General features: G+C 35.2%; 1 protein-coding gene across 1 annotated transcript in view; it reads right to left on the reverse strand.

Annotated features, from left to right (window-relative positions):
* Positions 1-15,250, reverse strand: part of LOC142221753 (uncharacterized) — a 76,698-nt gene extending 61,448 nt beyond the window's left edge. Inside the window, exon 1 of the mRNA XM_075291543.1 lies at positions 14,672-15,250. Within this exon, the coding sequence (XP_075147658.1) occupies positions 14,672-14,677 (6 nt within the window). The 5' untranslated portion in view covers positions 14,678-15,250. The remainder of the gene's footprint in view (positions 1-14,671) is intronic.
* Positions 15,251-24,202: the final 8,952 nt, after the last annotated feature.

Below are 24,202 nucleotides of genomic sequence, written 5' to 3' on the forward strand. Positions count from 1 at the left end.
AGACGTATTTTACTTGATAAATAGAATAATTTCTACTTGAAGTCGAGTCTGAATTTGGAAATTTACAGTGTCGTTAGCACGTTTTTAAAGCACTTTGATAGCTCATGAAGAAAAAGTTTAAAAACGAATAAATTCAAATTTGACGCGGAATAAATACCAAAATCATTAGTGTACAAAATCTTTTCAGTGTATGCAAGAGAAAATTAAGGAAATAAAGTTTTGAATGTGGTACTATTTTTTAGCATTTTTTAACTTGCAAGACAGTAAGAATGGGTTTTACTCTCTTGGGTAAAATTAGCAAAAATGTACACGTTCACAAATTTATCATTAATTCAGCGGATTTAATCCAATTAAAACGAAGCATAATGATATTCTCTAATGATATGACTTTGATATTATTGCAGTCTCACAGAAGTAGAATTAAAATGAATACAATTAAATTAATATGCATTTTAAGTAAAATAAAGCTTTTAAGTTTGTTGAATTTCAATGAAAATTGTGACTTTTTATACAAAAAAATTTAACTTTTTTTATAGTTATTTTTTAGCCATTTTTTGGGCAAATCTAACGGTTTGTGGTAAATCAATTCTGGCAACGCTGTCTGACACCATTATTTCGATGCGTTACAATCGGAATGACAAGGATAGTATACCCCCATCCAGAGATGGTCTGTCGTAAACTGTAACGTATTTGACATACATTTACGACGTATATTACTATACGTCAAAAACGTCGTAAACCTCCGTAAAATACTTCGTGTTTGACAATATTGAAATTCCTATAGTATACGTTTTTAGAACCATTTATTTCCTACTTGTATACATTCGGCTTTATTAGTAACATTTGTATTTACGAACGCATTTTCCTTAAAGAAAAGAGTCAGAAAATTCTAATATCGAGAAGGTTCAGTGGTTAAGACTAGAAGTGCCCATATGTAATAGGTACTTTTAGTTAAATGTGGTATCACAATGGACTGAATAGTCTAAGTGAGCCTGAAATTTAATCGGGCTGCCACTTTAACCTAACCTAACCTAATATCGACCGGAGTCGACTATAAACCATGCAATGGAAAACTTTGAGCCAAATTTCATAGGCGTACTATTTACAATTTGATTTCACATAACCATATAAAAATTCTTCCATATGCTATAGAATATAAAAAAATAGTTTGGAATCAAATCTTAGTATGCTGTAAGAATTTGCGACATTTACTACGGTTTTTTACGTTTTATACAAGTACAGCAATCCCTCGATTTACGTCGCCTCAGTTTACGTTGTTTCGATTTACGTCGTTAAATTTTGTGTTCATTTACTTCGTCGATTTTTTTTTTCCAACTTTATCAGAAACTCCTTCCATAAGTGAAATAAGTACCAACGATGATGACATTGAAACATTTATTTCTGAAATTCTTACCGAAAATTCGTCAAATTCTGATTGATATTTCATATATAAGGCAATTACCGAAGTGGCGATGTTTTTTATATGTATACAACGTAAAGGTTTTTCATTTGTTTATGAACTTAATTGTTAAACTCTGATATTTTTGAATAATGAATTGTTATTTTATGTATATAGTATATTTATTTATTTATATTTTATGAATGCAAGACTGAATTACCTTTATTTTTGAAGTTTTTGATTATGTATCCGCTCATATATACATAAGCAATTCGATTTACGTCGTTTCGATTAACGCACTGAAAAAAATATTGTCGTGAGGTCAAAGATTTTTTGCTTAGCATAGAAGACGCATTTCTCTAAAATGAAGTTATTTTCCTTGTCCAAAAGTCGATAAACTTTTCAATGAAGTCATATTCTCCTTATAATTAAGTTATTTGACTTAAAAATGGGTATCTTAACATGAAAGAAAAAATTTATAGGCTAGGGACAACTTGACTTTAATAACTCAGAAAAATTCTTTAAATATAATGAAATTTTCTTTAAATTTGTTGTCTTTTTGCATCTTGACTACAAAGCAAAAAATCGTTCAGATATAGGACATGTTTTTCAAAACTTTATTTTAATGAAGTTTTTTACTTCAAACATAGAATAATTTCTACTGGAAGTCGAGTCCTAATTTTGAAAATAAAGTTTGAAAATAAAGCTGAGAAAGCGAAAAATTAAAATTTGTTTCCTAGAAGCAAGTACACAAAACCTGAATGTAAAAAAGAATTGTGTCTTAAAAGTATCCTTACTTGTATTCTCCGCTTCTTTGGCTCGGAATCAATACCAAATTTGTTAAAGTAAAGGCAAAATCTTTGGAACCGAGTATGCTTTATTTTCAGTGCGGCGTCAAATCCCGGAAGCAATCACGACGTAAATCGAGGGATTACTGTATATAACGTTTACGATGTTTACAACTTTCTGACAAAACCAAAAAACTTGCTAGTCGGACTATCTCTACTCCCATCCTATGATGGAGGGTATAATAATCTCTGGTGCCAAATCATGACCTTATTTAGGGTGCCTTAGTTGATTCTTAACATAGAATTTTTGCCAATCGTACGAAAATTTCCAATAACACAGGTGGTGAACTTCTCTCTTGTCAATGAGTGCTGTCAATTCTAGGTTAAGCTCATTTGCAAGGCACTTCCTTTTTAAAGCCGCATCCGTTTCACATTACGGTGGCTTTGAAACACTCAGAAATGTCACCAGCATTACTGAGAGGGGTGAAAATCCACCACTGAAAAACTATTTGGTGTCCACTCAAAACTTATATTGAACCCATGAACCTTTGTACACAAGGCTGGCATGTTAACCATTGCACCACTGCTTGCGCTGAAAGTATTTGTACAATCATTTTGAGACATGCGTGTAGTAAGAAAATTCGAATTTGCATGACTATATAAAAACTAAAAAAAAAATTAAATTAAAACTTACTGGGTACTTATTTTCATTATCAACAATTTATTCATATTTTACTTTATACAAAATCATTTCCAAACGACAAAGCTTCAAAAACCTCGGATAGGTTATAGTTGCATCATCTGGGACATTCGCACATTCATTCTTATTCACATTTATTATGACATGCGATTATGTCAATTTCTCATTCGTTTCAACCAAAGTGAATGACATCAAATGACTGAATAGGCCAAAGAAAAGAAATGTCCAAAAACAACTGTTTTTCCGTCCAAGACAATGCTAATGATTAACAAATAAGCCAACAAGCGAGCCAGTCAACCATACGGCTTCATCATTAAATCATTTGAGTCATATTTTGTGGTTTTGGAACTCACAATATCTTTTGCTAGCATGCATCATGGCATCTTACGAATATAGTACAACAGAGACAAGTTAATCGTATCGCTTGATAAGTAATGGAAGGTCAAGTAGTCTATGGAACTATGGTTTCGATGGAAGATCCTAACCTACCACAAAATCATGTGGTAACGTGAGAATTACTCTTGGCCCATTAGATTACTTCGTATGGATATGGAATGAAGCCATGAATAGATGTCGTAGGAGTTTACCAAGACCAAGATTACCTCGAACACAGGTGTTGTCTTTACACGATAATTAGCCCTTTGATGGTCTTTGCATGAAGACGTCATCTGTAAACGCCTCCATTACATTTTGTCGAAATCATCAGTGTTCCGGTATATCCATTTGACAGCTTTCTCCTGAGAAGGGTGTGGTTAGGCTTGAGCTTTTGTTTACATCTTTTGTTTATTATTTTTGTCAAATATGGATTTTTTTTGTACACGCATTTTGTCATTATCTTCTCTGTTATGGCTTTTGCATTTAAATATGCAAAAAAGTGGATTTTAATGTAGTTTTCAATTATGTATGTAGTTTGGTTGTATATTTTCTCTTTGTTGGAAGTTAAATTATTGTTATATTTTTTAATGGATTTTATTCATACAAAACTAAAAATGATTGGAGTAATTGATTTTGAAAGATCTCTTTTTGTGTATGAATAGTAACAAAAGTCTACAATTGTCATAGGCTTAAATAATAGCTCAATAATAGTTAAACAGAAAAAAATGTCCGTTGTTAAAGTCATGCTAAAATAAACTAACGTTTATTGCAAAAAAGAAAATATTTTGTTATTGTTCTCAGCAACCTACACTTATATTGTAATTAAATTTCGTTATTTATCTCTGTCGCCATCTTCATCATTTTTTCTACTCTCTCACAATGGACTGAATAGTCTAAGAGAGCATGAAAAAAAATCAGGCTGCCAATTTAACATAACCTTTTAACCTATTCTCGCTCTCTCTAACGTTTCCAAACATATACATGTTTAAACGAAATTTCCAAACATATATATGTTTGCGTCCAGAGATTTTATATTTAAAATGTAAACATAAATATATTATGTTTACATTTTAACATATATGCCTCAAACATATTATATTAGTTTATGAACATTATATGTTTGCACTTAAAAATAATGTGCTAAAAATTTGAATCCCCAATTGCTGATCTGGAAGTATTGTAAACCTGGATCTTCTCCAATGAATTTAATTTGAGCTTGCCATAGGATGAAAGCCTTAGCACACGCAGTCATAAACGCCATTGAACACGAAGCATCGAAACCTCAATTAAAATGTTTGTGATATGATCATAATATGACACCAAGGCATAACACTCTAACTACTTCTCGAGATGCTCTCTATTATTATGAAAAAAAAAAAAACTGAAGAACGCATGTTCAAATTTCACCAGAGGTTATTTTTTATCAAATATTTGTCTAAGAAATTACACTAGTTTACAAAATATTTTTTGTATTCATTGATGAAGTGTGACTTTTTTATGTATTTTCATCTGCTGAATTCGAAAATGAAGGTTAAAATGTGCCACTCGGTCACACAAAAATACATTTTTGTCTGGGTGAGTGGCTCATTATTATTTGATATCGGGTTTATTCACTCAATTGCTTATAACTTTATAATTTTTCGGTCGATTTTTTACTAGTTGGTCTTATTTCTTACGCTAAAGTATCATCTTTATGAACATGAAGTGAAGCCAGATGTTTTTGTTTTTAACGTTTTATACTTTTTCGGCGGCAGAGTCACTGAAAAACACGATTGTTATACCCTAAAACACATAGTGGGTATAATAACTTTGATCTGCTAAAAAATGTGCCTACCAGAAATATTTATTTTAGACCCCATAAAATATATACCGATTGACTCAGAATCACCGCCTGAGTCGATCTAGCCGTTGGTGTCCGTCCGTCTGTCCATGTATTTGTTGTTCGCAGTATTGCGGTCGCAATTACTAACCGATTTTGATGAAATTTGGTGCATTGCGGTTTTATGGCACAAGGCCCGCTTCCTAGGCACCCGGCCCGCTTCGCTGCACCTCCCGAAGCATATTTTCGTTAACCTAGTCAACCATATCCGTCGATGTGAAAACAAATTCGATTTTGAAGTCGGATTGATACGGTTCGAGATTTGAAGTCTGGCACAAAAACTGAAGTACTGATTAGTCTCTCCAAGGTTTCCACACACGTGTCCCGTACATTTAAAAAAAATCAGACTACTTGCTTTTTCGTTTATACACAGAAATTTTATACGGATGTAAAACGGACCAGCTTAACAAACGTCGGGTAGGAGGTGTTCCCTTTCAACCAATTTTTTATTTTTTAACTCTTCTGTATTAAAATCGTTGGACAATCTTCTACATTTCCTGTGAATTTCAAACGTGGGCAAAAGGAACCCCCCCCCCCCCCCTCTTTCGCTCCTCACCGACCAGATATCGTAAATTCATTTCACAAACTATCCAACTTCAGTATTCCCCTTCCCCACGCAGATGTCGAAAAATCATGTACCCTGTATAAATTTAATCATCTTCTCCCAATTTCAAGTAAATCGGAGAAGGTTAGATTTTGCACTATTTTTTGTAATGAAAATCTGTAAACTTTCATTGCATTGCGGTTTTATGGCACAAGGCCCGCTTCCTAGGCACCCGGCCCGCTTCGCTGCACCTCCCGAAGCATATTTTCGTTAACCTAGTCAACCATATCCGTCGATGTGAAAACAAATTCGATTTTGAAGTCGGATTGATACGGTTCGAGATTTGAAGTCTGGCACAAAAACTGAAGTACTGATTAGTCTCTCCAAGGTTTCCACACACGTGTCCCGTACATTTAAAAAAAATCAGACTACTTGCTTTTTCGTTTATACACAGAAATTTTATACGGATGTAAAACGGACCAGCTTAACAAACGTCGGGTAGGAGGTGTTCCCTTTCAACCAATTTTTTATTTTTTAACTCTTCTGTATTAAAATCGTTGGACAATCTTCTACATTTCCTGTGAATTTCAAACGTGGGCAAAAGGAACCCCCCCCCCCTCTTTCGCTCCTCACCGACCAGATATCGTAAATTCATTTCACAAACTATCCAACTTCAGTATTCCCCTTCCCCACGCAGATGTCGAAAAATCATGTACCCTGTATAAATTTAATCATCTTCTCCCAATTTCAAGTAAATCGGAGAAGGTTAGATTTTGCACTATTTTTTGTAATGAAAATCTGTAAACTTTCCTTCGTAGCGTATATTGTGTAGACTTCCCAGAAAATCTCAAGCAAATTATAAGCCCAATTTTTAAACAGCAAGACAAGGGGAGGCCCCTCTTCTCTTCCGAATATCACAAAATCAGATATCTATTATAATAATGTAACCTACTTCACATCCTCTGTAAATTTCAAGTTTAATTGTTTCACGGTATGTACTTGAGGAGAGGTCTCCCTTCAACCTTCCCTGATAATTTCAAGCAAATTGGATAATTTTGTTCCAATTTTCAAAAAGCTATCCCATCCATATATTAACAATTGTTCTCTGTAAATCTTAGGTTAGGTTAGGTTAGGTTATGTGGCAGCCCGATATCAGGCTCACTTAGACTATTCAGTCCATTGTGATACCACAGTGGTGAACTTCTCTCTTATCACTGAGTGCTGCCCTATTCCATGTTAAGCTCAATGACAAGGGACCTCCTTTTTATAGCCGAGTCCGAACGGCGTTCCACATTGCAGTGAAACCACTTAGAGAAGCTTTGAAACCCTCAGAAATGTCACCAGCATTACTGAGGTGGGATAATCCACCGCTGAAAAACTTGTTGGTGTTCGGTCGAAGCAGGAATCGAACCCACGGCCTTGTGTATGCAAGGCGGGCATGCTAACCATTGCACCACGGTGGCTCCTGCTGTTGAAATGGAGGACTTCCGTCCTATGACAAGTCCATGTTAAATTCATCGCTTCGTCAATTTTGCACCACTTTCGGATCCAAAAAGAACATTTTCATTACTTTTTTGGCGACGATTTGTTTGCTGGGAGCCTTATTTATTAAGTGATCTTACTCACATTGGGCACACTAACCTTCAGTGGTATCAACCAAACCCCGAAAATATTTTCCAAATCGGTTCAGATTTAGATATAGCTCCCATATGTCTGTAGCTCACGATTTTCAAAAAGTTGTCTCTAATGAACTTATTTTGACCATTTATTAACCGATTTTAATCAAATCATCGCTCGACTTTTGTGGCCATAATACTCTCATTTATTAAACAATTATACTCAAGTTCAAGATTTTTATGTATTATCCGATCGTATTTAGACTTACATGTAACTCTTACATAATAATAATAATATATAAATCGGACATTTGTAGCTCGAGATAGGATTTGTCCATAAGTGATGTTCAGCAGATGAAAATTCATAAAAAAATGTATTTGATGAGTGAGATACATTTCCGGTGTACATTTTTAGTGTAAAGTAGTGTTATTTTTCTTTATTAAACAATGTTTTTATTTTGTTTTTTTTTTTCGGCACATTTTTTTGTGTAAAGATATTTTTTTTCATTGAAACTCAACAGAAATTTGAAAATTTTCGCTATGTGGAAGTCTCAAAATAAAGAGTACAATTAGTTAAATATTCGCATGAGGTAGTTTATTCTTGCTCTAAAACAGTTTCCTTTTTGGTGCAATTTTGAGATAGTTAACATAAGCATTTGAGAGGTATCGTTGATTTGGGTTAGGGAGCTTTATCCCAATGTAAACAGAAGTGCCCGATATTAAAATCTATACTTGATTTTTTACCTAAATAAAGTAGAAAGTCGGGCGGGTCCGACTATATCATACCCTAAACCAACCCTACTGAATTAGTAAATATAAACATTGCTATAGGTTTGGGAGATAAAACATGTTTATGGGAGTTTTATCACAATGCGAACAGAAATGTCTGATATTAGGAACTATTGTTGATTTTGCACCTACAGACGTAGTATGCCACTTATACGAGTATTGATTCCATTATTAAAACAAGTATATACGGCCGCAAGTTCGGCCAGGCCGAATCTTATGTACCCACCACCATGGATTGCGTAGAAACTTCTACGAAAGACTGTCATCCACAATCGAATTACTTGGGTTGTGGTATCTTAAAACTTCTTATTCCTGCATGGTTGTTGGATACCATATACTAACATCACGTACCAAATTTCAACCGAATGGGAAGAATTTTGCTCTTCCAAGGGGCTCTGGAGGTCAAATCTGGGGACCGGTTTATATGGGGCCTATATATATAATTATGGACCGATATCGCCCAATTTTTGCATGGGAGTTTGAGGCCATATATTAACACCACGTACCAAATTTCAACTGAATCAGATGAATTTTGGTGTTCCAAGAGGTTCCGGAGATCAAATCTGGTGATCGGTTTATATGGGGGCTATATATAATTATGAACCGATGTGGACCAATTTTTGCATGGTTGTTAGAGACCATATACTAACATCACGTACCAAATTTCAGCCGGATCGGATGAAATTTGCTTCTCTTAGAGGCCTCGCAAGCCAAATCGGGGGATCGGCTTATATGGGGGCTATTTATAATTATGGACCGATGTGGACCAATTTTTGCATGGTTGTTAGAGACCATATACTAACATCACGTACCAAATTTCAGCCGGATTGGATGAAATTTGCTTCTCTTAGAGGCCTCGCAAGCCAAATCGGGGGATCGGCTTATATGGGGGCTATATATAATTATGGACCGATGCGGACCAATTTTTGCATGGTTGTTAGAGACCATATACTAACATCACGTACTAAATTTCAGCCGGATCGGATGAAATTTGCTTCTCTTAGAGGCCTCGCAAGCCAAATTGGGGGATCGGTTTATATAGGGGCTATATATAATTATGGACCGATGTGGACCAATTTTTGTATGGTTGTTAGAGACCATATACTAACACCATGTACCGAATTTCAGCCGGATCGGATGAAATTTGCTTCTCTTAGGGGCCTCGCAAGCCAAATCGGGGGATCGGTTTATATGGGGGCTATATATAATTATGGACCGATGTGGACCAATTTTTGCATGGTTGTTAGAGACCATATACTAACACCATATACCAAATTTCAGCCGGATCGGATGAAATTTGCTTCTCTTAGAGGCCTCGCAAGCCAAATTTTGGGGTCCGTTTATAGGGGGGCTATACGTAAAAGTGGACCGATATGGCCCATTTGCAATACCATCCGACCTACATCAATAACAACTACTTGTGCCAAGTTTCAAGTCGATAGCTTGTTTCGTTCGGAAGTTAGCGTGATTTCAACAGACGGACGGACGGACGGACGGACGGACGGACGGACGGACGGACGGACGGACGGACATGCTCAGATCGACTCAGAATTTCACCACGACCCAGAATATATATACTTTATGGGGTCTTAGAGCAATATTTCGATGTGTTACAAACGGAATGACAAAGTTAATATACCCCCCATCCTATGGTGGTGGGTATAAAAAAGAGGAAATCGCTCATTTAGTGTGGGTAATAAATCCAAGTTTGTAAGCTACATGTAAGTCTAAAAACTAGCCGATCGTTTTTAGACTTCCAAATTTGATATTTGAGTAACAAAGGTTAATAAATAAGAGTATTATGGCAAAATTTGAGAAAATCGAGCAATGAACCGATTTGGATGATTTTTTACACATATTGTTAGTGCTAAGTTAAGTTTGAGTAAGATCGGTTGATACATAAGGGTTTTATGGCCAAATTTGGGAAAATCGGGCGATACATATATATGCACACAGAAAAGAAATTGGTTGGAATTCGGTTGTAACTAGGAACATTCTATATTCAGAAATATATATATAAGCTGTTCATATCATATCTATAACAATTTGGTGAGATTTTCAACAGATTTTCTGTTGTGTCACAAGATAAATGGTTGTGACAACCAAATCTACCTCCTTGGAATAATTTTAATTAAAATTGGTTGATACGAACAACCGTAAAAATATTTCTTAACTATCAGTTTGTACACTGAAAAAAATATTGACTTAATGTGGAAGATTATGCAACTTAAATTTTTTGACTCAAAATTTACGCAATGCTAAGGACAAAATTCTTTAAAACAATGACATTTTTATACCCTCCATCATAGGATGGGGGTATATTAACTTTGTCATTCCGTTTGTAACACATCGAAATATTGCTCTAAGACCCCATAAAGTATATATATTCTGGGTCGTGGTGAAATTCTGAGTCGATCTAAGCATGTCCGTCCGTCCGTCCGTCTGTTGAAATCACGATAACTTCCGAACAAAACAAGCTATCAACTTGAAACTTGGCACAAGTAGTTGTTATCGCTGTAGGTCGGATGGTATTGAAAATGGGCCATATCGGTCCACTTTTACGTATAGCCCCCATATAAAGGGACCCTCAGATTTGGCTTGTGGAGTCTCAAACAGAAGCATATTTCATCCGATCCGGCTGAAATTTGGTATATGCTGTTGGTATATGGTCTCTAACAACCATGCAAAAATTGGTCCACATCGGTCCATAATTATATATAGCCCCCATATAAACCGATCCCCAGATTTTGCTTGCCGAGCCTCAAAGAGAAGAAAATTTCATCCGATCCGGCTGAAACTTGGTACATGATGTTGGTATATGGTCTCTAACAACCATGCAAAAATTGGTCCATATCGGTCCTTAATTATATATAGCCCCTATATAAACCGATCCCCAGATTTGGCTTGTGGAGCCTCTAAGAGAAGCAAATTTCATCCGATCCGGCTGAAATTTGGTACATGGTGTTGGTATATGGTCTCTAACAACCGTGCAAAAACTGGTTCACATCGGTCCATAATTATATATAGCCCCCATATAAACCGATCCCCAGATTTTGCTTGCCGAGCCTCAAAGAGAAGAAAATTTCATCCTATCCGGCTGAAATTTGGTACATGATGTTGGTATATGGTCTCTAACAACCGTGCAAAAATTGGTCCACATCGGTCCATAATTATATATAGCGCCCATATAAACCGATCCCCAGATTTGGGTTGCGGAGCCTCAAAGAGAAGCAAATTTCATCCGATCCGCCTGAAATTTGGTACATGATATTGGTATATGGTCTCTACCAACCATGCAAAAATTGGTCCACATCGGTTCATAATTATATATAGCCCCCATATAAACCGATCCCCAGATTTGGCTTGCGAAGTCTCCAAGAGAAGCAAATTTCATCCAATCCGGTTGTAATTTGGAACATGGTGTTAGTATATGATCTTTAACAACCGTGGCAGAATTGGTCCATATCGGTCCATAATTATATATAGCCCCCATATAAAACGTTCTCCAGATTTGACCTCCGGAGCCTCTTGGAGGAGCAAAATTCATCCTATCCGGTTCAAATTAGGAACGTGGTGTTAGTATAGGGTCGCTAACAACCATACCAAATTTGGTCCAATCACACAAAAATTGGTCCATATCGGTTCATAATCATGGTTGCCACTAGAGCCAAAAATAATCTACCAAAATTTTATTTCTATAGAAAATTTTGTTCAAATTTTATTCGGTTCATAATCATGGTTGCCACTCGAGCCAAAAATAATCTACCAAGATTTTATTTCTATTGAAAATTTTGTCAAAAGTTTATTTCTATAGAAAATTTTGTTAAAATTTTATTTCTGTAGAAATTTTTGTCAAAATTTTCTTTCTATAGAAAATTTTGTCAAAATTTTTATTTCTATAGAAAATTTTGTGAAAATTTTATTTCTATAGAAAATTTTTTTCAAAATTTTATTTCTGTAGAAAATTTTGTAAAAATTTTATGTCTACTTTGTCAAACTGAATTATATACGTATTGAATCGATCTTTTTTGATTTAATATATACCACGTATGGACTTACATACAATTTAGAAGATGGTGTTAGGAGGTTTTAAGATACCTTGCCATCGGCAAGCGTTACCGCAACTTAAGTAATTCGATTCTGGATGGCAGTGTTTGGAAGAAGTTTCTACGCAATCCATGATGGAAGGTACATAAGCTTCGGCCTGGCCGAACTTACGGCCGTATATACTTGTTTTTAATTAAAAGAAAGTTTATAATCCTTGCTTCAAAAATTTTTTTCATTAAATTTAGGACACAAATCTTTAAATTTTGCGTCTCTCTGCTGAAGTTGTAGATCTTTGAAGGCAAATTTTCCTTAAAATAAAATAAACATTTTTAATTTAAAGAAATCGTCTTTAACTCAACTGACATATTGAATTTTTAAATTTAAGATAAAAACGCTTCAAATATAGGCTAAGACTTATTTTAAGGATTTGCATCCCTGGTTTAAAGTTTTTTTAGCATTAAGAAAACTGTTTTTACTTTGAAGTACCTGGCATAATTTGGATTGTGAAATTGGAATTTGTTTGTACATAAATACCGTTATTAATATATCGCAAAAAGAAAACAAAAACAAAAAAAATGAATGAGATCTGTATCCAATTTTAATTTCATTGATCCTACATTTAAAGTCAGGAAGGCCCGTAAAAAATGTCTTTATTTTAAAGAAGCGGCATCTTTGGCTCGGAATCAATACCAAAGTCCTTAAGGGAAGGTCCAAATCTTTGGATCCAAGTAAACTTTTTTTTGAGTGTAGCCTCCATTTTCATATAGTAGTTACAGCCGAATGATATTTCAAATATATTTTAAATGTCATTTGATGAAATGAAAATGAAAATTGAAGAAGAAAAATATAGATACATATGTATTTAATACAGAAATTTTAAATCGAAAAATGCGGCAACTTTTTGGAAACTTCACCACTGAGCATCATCCCACAAATTCTTTTCTTTCAAGTATTTGTATTGCGAAAAGTACGTAAATAAAAGGGATTTTTATATAAAGAACATGTTTGGACGTACTTTAAAAATAATGACTTAGGAAGGACTGGGATGCTTTATATTTTACACCAATTATAATATTATCAACCTTTCTACAGCAGATCCTTGTATTTTAAATCTATGACGGGTGTTATGTGAGCTTCGGCAGGCCAAATTCATCCCCGTTGTTTGTTTGTTATTTATTTCATTAAAAAATTATATATATGTATATATTTTTTTTGTAAAGTTCAAAAGAAAATTGTATCAACAATACATCTCTTCCGCTTTTGTCATTTTGAATCATAGTGATTAAGTTAAATTCAATGGATGAATATCATGGTATCAGTTTTGTTTTTTGTTCAAATTCAATTTGCCATTGCAACATATTTGCCCGCATTTTATTACAAAAATATTTAAATGTTGTGGTTAGACATCATCGATGACATTCAATGGAAATAAAATTTTTTATTTGCACACAACATTACTTTTTTGTGTGAGGGTATTTCAGCATTTTTTCGATTTGCATATATTTCTTTTTGTCAATGGGAGGGGAATTGGTTCGATTGACCGCTTGGTTTAACATGACATGGCTATGCTAATGGTTGGATAAATGTGAAAGAGGGAGTGAGAGAGGGATGGAGGGTGAGCAGTCTATCAGCTGAGCTTGAATGGTATTGTTAATATTACATAATTTCTAAGCCACTCACGTATTTGCTTAAAATATCCCCCTCAACATAAAATCCAACCAAACTGAAATTCGTAGTCTCTTCTGATCTCACTTACTCATACTCTCTTTTTCTCACTCTCAGTGCGTGTGTATTGTAGTAGCAAGAAAGCAATGGTCAAGAGTATGGAAGAAAGACACTAAGCCAATTTCAAACCCAATCTTTACATGATGGAAATGGTGCATGAAAAATGAGTGGTTTTTTGGTTGATTTGAAAAGATGAAATGTTGTAATGAAGCTCTGGCTTCCTCTTAGCCATAAAAGAGAAGTGAAGAATGCAGAAAAATAATAATAATGCACTTGAACTTGTTTTTTGCCATGGTGAAAAAAAAAACAAATAAATTGGCTACTAGAGTTAATTTGGGAAGTTGTAATAACTGATTTCAATTTTCACTTGACTGAATAAGACTACCACAGTGGCCATCACTTTTGTTTTTTAATTTATATTGATTTTCGTTTATTTTTCTTATTACTTGTCACTCGATTTTGGCCATTGCCATTTAGTTTATTCCAGTGTTTGGTTGTTTTTTATGTCATTTTCGTTTTTAAGTTTAAATAAAAAAATATCCACATTGCAACATGGTACGCACAATGTCTTAACCAATATAGTCGAACAAAGTGTTTACCTAAGCCATGATCATGATCATCGTCACACTTTCACTCTTTTCTTGGCCAATAATTGGTAAAATAAATAATCAAATACACTGGTGATTTTTTTATCCCTCTAAGATATTGGCTAAAACATCACATTTGAGACGCTAATGCTATGAGTTATTTCTTATTTTGACATAGGTCTCTGTCTTATGAGTGTCCCGGGTTTAAACTCAATTACCTACCTTCATTGTGTGATGTGTTTCTTTGGATTGCAAATAGCTAAAGTTCAATGAATTTTTGTATATTCGTTTAATTCACTTTTATATTTATTTTTTATTTCCGTTTCCGTTCCGATATTGTTTTTGCCGAGACTAAGCGCGTTTACTAAGACGTCCGTTATGTTTGGCTTTATCGTCAAGACTTTTTTATGTTAGACCCAAAACCGGCATTGGCTGGCGCTGGTATTACTCCAATATGTTACGATGTTTCACCTTCTCTCTGTTTGTTCATTCACTTTCTGTTAACCTATCTCAAGCTTTTTTCGAGTGGGACTCACAAAGTCGTATGCCTCTTCTGTTTTTTATTTCGAATTTCTTTTCACTTTCTTTACAACACTCTTACGATCCAAGTCTTGTCTTTATACTCAAACCGCGTTTTGAGTTTGTTTTTTTTTTTTTTTGTTTTGTGTTGGAGTTTTTATTGATTTTTGTTGTTATTCACAATTGATTTAAATCCACCACTATTGTGTGTGTGTGCGGTTATGAGCATGCGCAAAGTTATCGTTAAAGACCGTTACTACTCGTCTTGTGTCTGAAAATCATTTGAAAGATTTTCCTCCAAATCAGCGTCTTTTAAAGAAAATCTTTTTAACAAATGTTTGAAAAAAAATTGCGCCCCTCACACACACATGCATAAAATATGTCTACTGTGGCACGCGTTTAAATTATTATGTGGCGCATGCGCAGGGTCGTCAAAGTAGTCTTTTGGGGAATGTTAGATATATGGGGCCTTTATATGAAGATTAAAACGATATTATGTTCACAGACAAAAATATTGTTGTGAGGTCAAAAATTTCATGTCCTTCAAATACGAATGCGAAATTTTGTTTGGCATAGAAGACGAATTTCTCTGACATAAGGTCCATTCGGAATTTAGAGATATAAGTTGTCATTGACACCTCTACAAAGCACTTTGATAACACATGAAGATTGGAGCTCAAAAATCGAATAAATTAAAAATGAATTACTAGAATCAAGTACGCAAAACTCAAATTTTAAAGAAAATTTTGTCTTAAATCTATCCCAATTCCAATACTCCGCTTCCGTGGCTCGGAATAAGTACCAAAATTATTAGTGTAAAGACAAAGTCATTGGAACCAGGTATGCCTTTGTCAGTGTATTGATGGGGAAATTCTAAGACAATACAACTATGACCATCTGTCTGGCTGTCTGTTTGTTGTAATCACGTTAAAGTATTTAATAATGAAGCTATCTGAAATTTAGCAGAAACTCGTTTTTTCTGCAGGCAGGTCAAGTTAGACGATTGGCTATATCGACCCATGTTTTTGATATAAACCCCTATCGATCAACCGATTTGACCTCTTAAGAATACACAGTCTTACACATGTTTACATATCCCTGATTTTTTGCCTTTTAAAAACACATGTTTCTTGTTGTTAGTTATAAACAATAACAAAAAATCTTCTTCAAAATTAACAATTACTGTGTTTTTTTATACCCTCCACCAAAGGATGGGGGTATATTAACTTTGCCATTCCGTTTGTAACACATCGAAATATTGCTCTAAGACCCCATAAAGTGCATATATTCTGGGTCGTGGTGAAATTCTGAGTCGATCTGAGCATGTCCGTCCGTCCGTCCGTCCGTCTGTTGAAATCACGCTAACTTCCGAACGAAACAAGCTATCGACTTGAAACTTGGCACAAGCAGTTGTTATTGATGTAGGTCGGATGGTATTGTAAATGGGCCATATCGGTCCACTTTTACGTATAGCCCCCATATAAACGGACCCCCCAAATTTGGCTTGCAGACCCTCTAAGAGAAGCAAATTTGGTACATGGTGTTTGTATATGGTCTCAGGCTGAAATTTGGTAAATGGTGTTAGTATATGGTATTTAACAACTATGCAAAAGTTGGTCCACATCGGTCCATAATTATATATAGCCCCCATATAAACCGATCCCCAGATTTGGCTTGCGGAGCCTCTAAGAGAAGAAAATTTCATCCGATCCTGCTGAAATTTGGTACATGTTGTTAGTATATGGTCTCTAACATCTATGCAAAAATTGGTCCACATCGGTCAATAATTATATATAGGCCCCATATAAACCGATCCCCAGATTTGACCTCCGGAGCCTCTTGGAAGACCAAAATTCATCTGATTCAGTTGAAATGTTGTACGTGGTATTAATATATGGCCTCAAACACCCATGCAAAAATTGGTCGAAATCGGTCCATAATTATATATAGCCCCATATAAACCCATCCCTAGATTTGACCTCCGGAGCCCCTTGGAAGAGCAAAATTCATCCGATTTGGTTGAAATTTGTTACGTGATGTTAGTATATGGTATCCAACAATCATGCAGGAATTGGTTCATATCAGTCCATAATTATATATAGCCACAATATAAACCCATCCCCAAATTTGACCTCCGGTGGATAAGTAAAGTTCATCCGATCCGATTGAAATTTAGTACGTGGTGTTAGTATATAGTCTCTAATAACCATGCAGGTATTGGTCCATATCAGTCCATAATTATATATAGCCACCATATAAACCGGTCCCGAGATTTAGTTTTGGAGCCTCTTGGAGGAGCAAATGTCATCCGAGTCAGTTGAAATTTGGTACATTGTGCTGGTATATGGCCGTTAACAACCATGCCTAACTAGGTCCATATCGGTCCATAGTTATATGTATATAGCCCTCAGATAAATCGATCCCCAATCACACAAAAATTGGTCCATATTAAGTTCATAATTGTAGCCCCTATATAAGCGACACCCCATATTTCAATTCTGGCTCTCCACGTACCGGGCAAAAGTACATATCGATTCGTAATTATTTGTAAACTTACCTATACATAACGTTTTTGTCTAATATATGTTATACCACGTATGGACTAAATCACAATTTAGAAAACGATGTTAAGAAGTGTTAAAATACCTTGCCATTGGTAAGTATTACCACAAGAACCATGCCAAAAGTGGTTCTGTCAGTCCATAATCATATGGACTAACTCACAATTTAGAAAACGATGTTAAGATGTTTTTAGATACCACAACCCAAGTAATTCGATTGTGGATGACAGTCTTTCGCAGAAGTTTCTACGCAATCCATGGTGGAGGGTACATAAGATTCGGCCTGGCCGAACTTATGGCCGTATATACATGTTTTTAATTAATTTACTAAAAATAAATACTAAATACATCAAAAAATACAAATTCTTTAACCTTATGTAAACTTGTGTAAGACTGTGTATATACGTTTTCATCCGATATTCATGAAATTGGAAATCCAGAAGAATTTTAGATTTATAAAAAGCTGTGCTAAATTTGGTATATATCGACCCATGTTTTGATATCGATCTCCAGAATTGACTTCCTGAGGGCATGGAAGCCGCAATTTTCATCTGATTTGGTTGGAATTTTAAATCTGTACCAAATTTGGTATATATCAGTCTATATTTTTACATAGCCTCCTTATAGACCCATCTCCCGATTTGAATTCTTGAGGGCATTGAAATGTCTTCTCTTCGGAAAAAAATCAAATTTCGTAACTGACCACTTTCGTGCAAGCAAAGCAAGTTCTTGGCTAACTTTTTCAGTCAATCTTTTTTGTGCATAGGTGAGCTCTTGCACTTGTTAGAACTTTAGTGGCTTTAGTCCAATCTCATTTTTCAGTTGCAACCAAAAACGAGCCCGTTTTCTACCACTGCGGCGAAGATTTCGATCAAATCTGTGCTTCATTTTTCGTATAATTTCTTGTGTTTTCCGTTTTTGTTGTTGCACGCGATGCAAGAAGGTAGATCGGAAGATCAATATATATGGGGGCTATATCAAAACATGGACCGATATATTACCAAATTAGAATATCTTTTTATGGAACTGAAATGGTCATTTCTGGAAAATCGAATAAAAGTATCAGCGTGACATGTCCAGCATATGTCAAATGGGGGATTGGATTATTTGATTGCTATATCGAAAGATGGTCCAATATATCCCATTGTCGAACTTGACCTCCCAGCAAGGAGTGGGATGGTGCAACAATTTCTGCTCGATAGATTTATTATTGAAGGCTGTATCGTGATTACAACAGTCATATAAAAAGACGGACATCGTTAGGTTGCCGTAGATTTTCACCATGCCCCAGAAAATATGTACTTTATATAGCAGGAAATCGATATTTCCACTCAAAAATGTGAACCCTCTATTTCAATAAAGCTAATTTAACTTTATTTTAGTTCATACAATATTATGTTTGGAGAAAGTTTCCTTCACTCTAATATTTTTTGCACACGTTAGTCTTACTTCTCACAACATTTTTCATTATTTCTTTGAATTTGTAAATTTTACTACAAATGCGCTCATCTTGAACTTCGTATGGCACTACACCCAAAGAAAAAATACTTTCCTTCCGAACGAAATTTTAGACAAACGGAATTTTCCTTTCCTATAAATTATTTTTTTTAGGGCAACTAAACTCGAATTTATGACAAGTGATTCATAGATTGTCTCTAAACTCTAAAATAGAGATTTTTTAGCGTCAAACGAAAACTTTGCTTGTCTGAAATTTCGTTCCTAAGAAAAGAAAACTCTTCTTTCAGTGTAAAGACATTCTTGCAATTTTAAAGTGCAGTTTTCCTTCAAACTACAAAATTTACGTTAACAAGTGAAAAAATTAATAATGTCTAAAAAAATTTTCTTGAATTTGTCGAAAGATATGTGATATCGACGTGACGTCAGTGTTTGTAATACCCCTACGGGAATTGGTGCAAATTGCCACTGGCGGACCTATCACAGAACTGGTACCGGTGCTCCAGTTAGTAGCAATTTTTAAATAGTCGTAATTTATTGATTTCCGTACTCGCTTGATATTAAAATCTTATTGGATCTACACATTTAGTGAAATAAAATTATCAATGTAACCTATTGTGCGACATATTTCAAAAGTTTTTTATTTCGGATGCGATTCGGCTGTCCAAAATGAAACAGATTTCTAAGTGTTTGTCCGGGATTGGTTCCTGAGGACCTGTCTATGGAATGCTCCTGCTAAATTGTCCCAGGACGTGTCCTTTGGAATGAGTCCAAGACGTGTCCAAAAGTGGAAATTTACCCCGTCAATGACAAACCCATCTTAAAGTGACTGGTCCCTTCCATACGTTTTGACCAGAACTGGGACTAGTCCATACACACCAGGTCCTGTACCTATCTTGTGGTTCATCCATCTCCCGTAGGGACTTTTTAGTTAACATTTTCTAAAAATAATCAAAATTTTCTAAAATTAACCAAAATTTTCTTTCTGGTTGGTTCACTGTTTTGTCAGTTTGTGTTATAAACGCAAAATGTCAAACTTTTTATATCCCCGTCACCTATGGTGCTGGGTATTTATTTGAACAAATATCCACTTAATATCAAATCGGCTAACTCAGAATACAAAATGTATTAGACCAAATAAAATAGCCAAAAAAAGATCTCAGAATACCAATAGCAAATATAATGACCTATCCCTGAGAATAAACTATCTTTAATGATATGCTTATAAAATTTTTAGTCAGGTAAAACAACGTCATGTCAGAGAAATATAATAAATATCCTTTTGAAAATTTTAATAGATTTTTTTATGTGGGCCCCAACCTTCGATGCGTCCAACCGTAGATGGTTCAGTTCAACACTGCACTAGATTGAGCCACCATCCATTAAATGGTGATCTTTGTGACTTCTTTTGAATTGTTTTTGTCGTTACTATTACTGATTGCTGTTAAAAACCAACAACCTTTTCTCTGTATGCTCTTAATAGTAATATTTTTGTTTTGTTTCTGTTTATTTTATTACATTTTTTATGAACATTTAAACTCTATACAAAAATGTTCCAAAAGAAAAATTTGTTCAAAATTAGAGATTTCGGGGAGAAAAAAAATCAAACTTATGTGATTGTTTTCATAGTAGTTATGTTTTGTCTACAGCTCAAATTGCAAATGTATGTGGCCGCCTTTGCGAACTAACCTAAGGCCAGTGCAATATTCGATTCCGGATCATATTATTCGATTCCAGATCATGATATTAGAGGAGTTCTAGAAGACGATGATACTCGGAGATTCTATAACTATACGTGAACGAACATTAGTTATATAGGGTTTGAATATTTTTGACCGTGTGTGGAATTGAGCAATTTGCATAGAACATGACATTTTGAGCTCGAAATTATTGCAATATTTATTCAAATTTGAAAAAACACCGAACAATTTAATTTTTTATTTTGCCTTCAGGCAGTTCGATAATGGGCATGTGCACCGAAAAAAAAGTGAACTGTTTTATAGGAAGAATGAACTACCACGCACGAAAATTGAACTAAATTTTACTCCACATTTTGAGATTTCCACAAAGCGTTGTTAATGCCCTGTTGTACTTTTTAATTGCAATTCACGAAATTACATCATCTCATAGAAGAAAAAATTAACTAAAAGTAAAGAAGAATATCATTGGCGCCAACTCATGACCATTTTAACCAGACAATAGCCGATGCCCAATTTGAATAAAACACAAACTATTTAGGAAATTATTGTAATTTTATTTTATTATGATATATTGGTATTACTCAATTATGTATGGAACAAAATATCGGCCAAATGGGCGCCGCGACCTCGGTGGCACACCTTCATCCGATGGTCCAAATTTTCGATGACGCTAAGGCATAATGGAGGTTCTATGCCGTTAATGTACCGAATTATCTCATCCTTTAGCTCTTGAATTGTTGCTGGCTTATCGACGTACACCTTTTCTTTCAAATAACCCCAAAGAAAAAAGTCCAACGGTGTCAAATCACATGATCATGGCGGCCAATTGACATCGCCATTACGTGAGATAACACGGCCATTGAATTTGTTGCGCAAAACAGCCATTGTTTCGTTAGCTGTGTGGCAAGTGGCACCGTCCTGCCTCATCACTGAAGTTGATTTTCTTCGAAAATTGATCATCCACTGTTGCCATTTCTTGGAACTATTCTGCCTATTTACGACGTTTGCAATGGTCAAGAGGCTTTAGTTCTTGAGCCAATTGCACCTTGTAAGCGTGTAAATGCAAGTCTTTATGCATAATGTTCATCAACGAAGAGCGTGAGAGGTGCAATTGTTGGGCACGACGAAGAGTTGAGGTGGACGGCTCTTCAGCCACACTATCGCGAACAGCAGCATTATTTTCTACAGTACGAGCTGTACGAGCATACACTGGTGTTCTCGCATCTTCTACAGACCCGGTTTGCTCGAATTTTTCCACGATTTTTGCGATTGTACGCACATTCGGACGATCAAATTGACCAAAAAATCACGAAGTGCACGATATTCATTTTGATTTGAACGCCCATTTTCATAGTAGGTCTGGATAACTTTAACAAGTTGTTGGATTGTGTATCTCCCCATGGTTCAAATTGAATAAGTCTGAAATAAAGAAATGTCAAATAAAATTCGGAAAAAACTTGGCATTTAGTTCATTGTTACTATTTTTGGGAATAGTACGAAAATTTTCATTTGTTTTAGTTCATATTGAACTTATGTGTACGGTCATTAAACTTTATACTCACGTTTAGTTCACAAAATTTTTGAGACATACTTAAAAAAAGTAAGATTTCATTAAGCTGTGGAAAATTTCGATAAAAATAATAAAATGTAACTAAAGGGTGATTCTTTTGAGGTTAGGATTTTCATGCATTAGTATTTGACAGATCACGTGGGATTTCAGACATGGTGTCAAAGAGAAAGATGCTCAGTATGCTTTGACATTTCATCATGAATAGACTTACGATCTGCCACAACGTCGAATTTTCAGTGAATGGGCCCTAGAAAAGTTGGCAGAAAATCCGCTTTTTTATCGACAAATTTTGTTCAGCGATGAGGCTCATTTCTGGTTGAATGGCTACGTAAATAAGCAAAATTGCCGCATTTGGAGTGAAGAGCAACCAGAAGCCGTTCAAGAACTGCCCATGCATCCCGAAAAATGCACTGTTTGGTGTGGTTTGTACGCTGGTGGAATCATTGGATCGTATTTTTTCAAAGATGCTGTTGGACGCAACGTTACGGTGAATGGCGATCGCTATCGTTCGATGCTAACAAACTTTTTGTTGCCAAAAATGGAAGAACTGAACTTGGTTGACATGTGGTTTAAACAAGATGGCGCTACATGCCACACAGCTCGCGATTCTATGGCCATTTTGAGGGAAAACTTCGGAGAACAATTCATCTCAAGAAATGGACCGGTAAGTTGGCCACCAAGATCATGCGATTTGACGCCTTTAGACTATTTTTTGTGGGGCTACGTCAAGTCTAAAGTCTACAGAAATAAGCCAGCAACTATTCCAGCTTTGGAAGACAACATTTCCGAAGAAATTCGGGCTATTCCGGCCGAAATGCTCGAAAAAGTTGCCCAAAATTGGACTTTCCGAATGGACCACCTAAGACGCAGCCGCGGTCAACATTTAAATGAAATTATCTTCAAAAAGTAAATGTCATGGACCAATCTAACGTTTCAAATAAAGAACCGATGAGATTTTGCAAATTTTATGCGTTTTTTTAAAAAAAAAAGTTATCAAGCTCTTAACAAATCACCCTTTACAAGCAAATAATTTTTTTCCAATAAAAATAAGTTAAATTTAGCGTTATTTTATCTACGGAAATTTTTTTCTGTGTGGTCCTCTTTTGATTTAGCTCCAACATTGCTAAAACCTAAAATTTGATACAACCATGTCCGTCTATCTGTCTTAAGTAATGGCACTATCGTCCTCAAATTTCACACAAATTCGTTCTTTGTTTTGCAGGCAGGTCAAGTTCGAAGACGAGCTTTATCTGTCCAGGTATTTATATAGCCCCCATATAAACCGACCCCGCGATTTGACTGCTTAAGCTTCTAAAACCGTAGTTATTTTGCCTGGAATTGGAAATTATATGTATTTCCAGACAAATAGGTGTGCCGAATCCCAGCAAAAAAATGAAGTTTTGCTAAACACACAACTTTAACAGCACTTCCAAAAAAAGCCTCCCAAAGATGTTTTTTAATTTAACTACACAGGAAGCTCTTTTAATTAAGTTTTTTTATAACTTAAAACTTTTATACCTGAATTCGGATCACACCATACCAAGCCCATGTTAAATTTATCGCTTTTGCTCCAAGTTTGCACCACTTCGGCATTCAAAATGAACATTTTCACTATTTTTGGGCGATGTTTTCTTGCTGGGATATAATGGGTATGACACAATGTTTTGGTATATTGACTTCTTGTGCTTCTAGAATGCGTTTTATATAAAATTGACAATCTAGGTCTACAAAACCTGTATCGAATTTAGTTTTTATCATTTGGTACTGATTTCACTTCTTGAGGCGATAAAAGGCGCACTGGTCATCCAAATTTCCCGAAACTAAATGTAAAATGTTCAGATTTTATTTGTTGTACTCATTAACTCAGAATTTAGATTTCAAACCAAGGCGTTATTTAATAATTTTCTTGTTATGTCGTATAAGCGACATAACAGGTTGGCTGATAAGT

The sequence above is a fragment of the Haematobia irritans genome, chromosome 1 (assembly GCF_050003625.1).
Source record: "Haematobia irritans isolate KBUSLIRL chromosome 1, ASM5000362v1, whole genome shotgun sequence".
NCBI lineage: Eukaryota > Metazoa > Arthropoda > Insecta > Diptera > Muscidae > Haematobia > Haematobia irritans.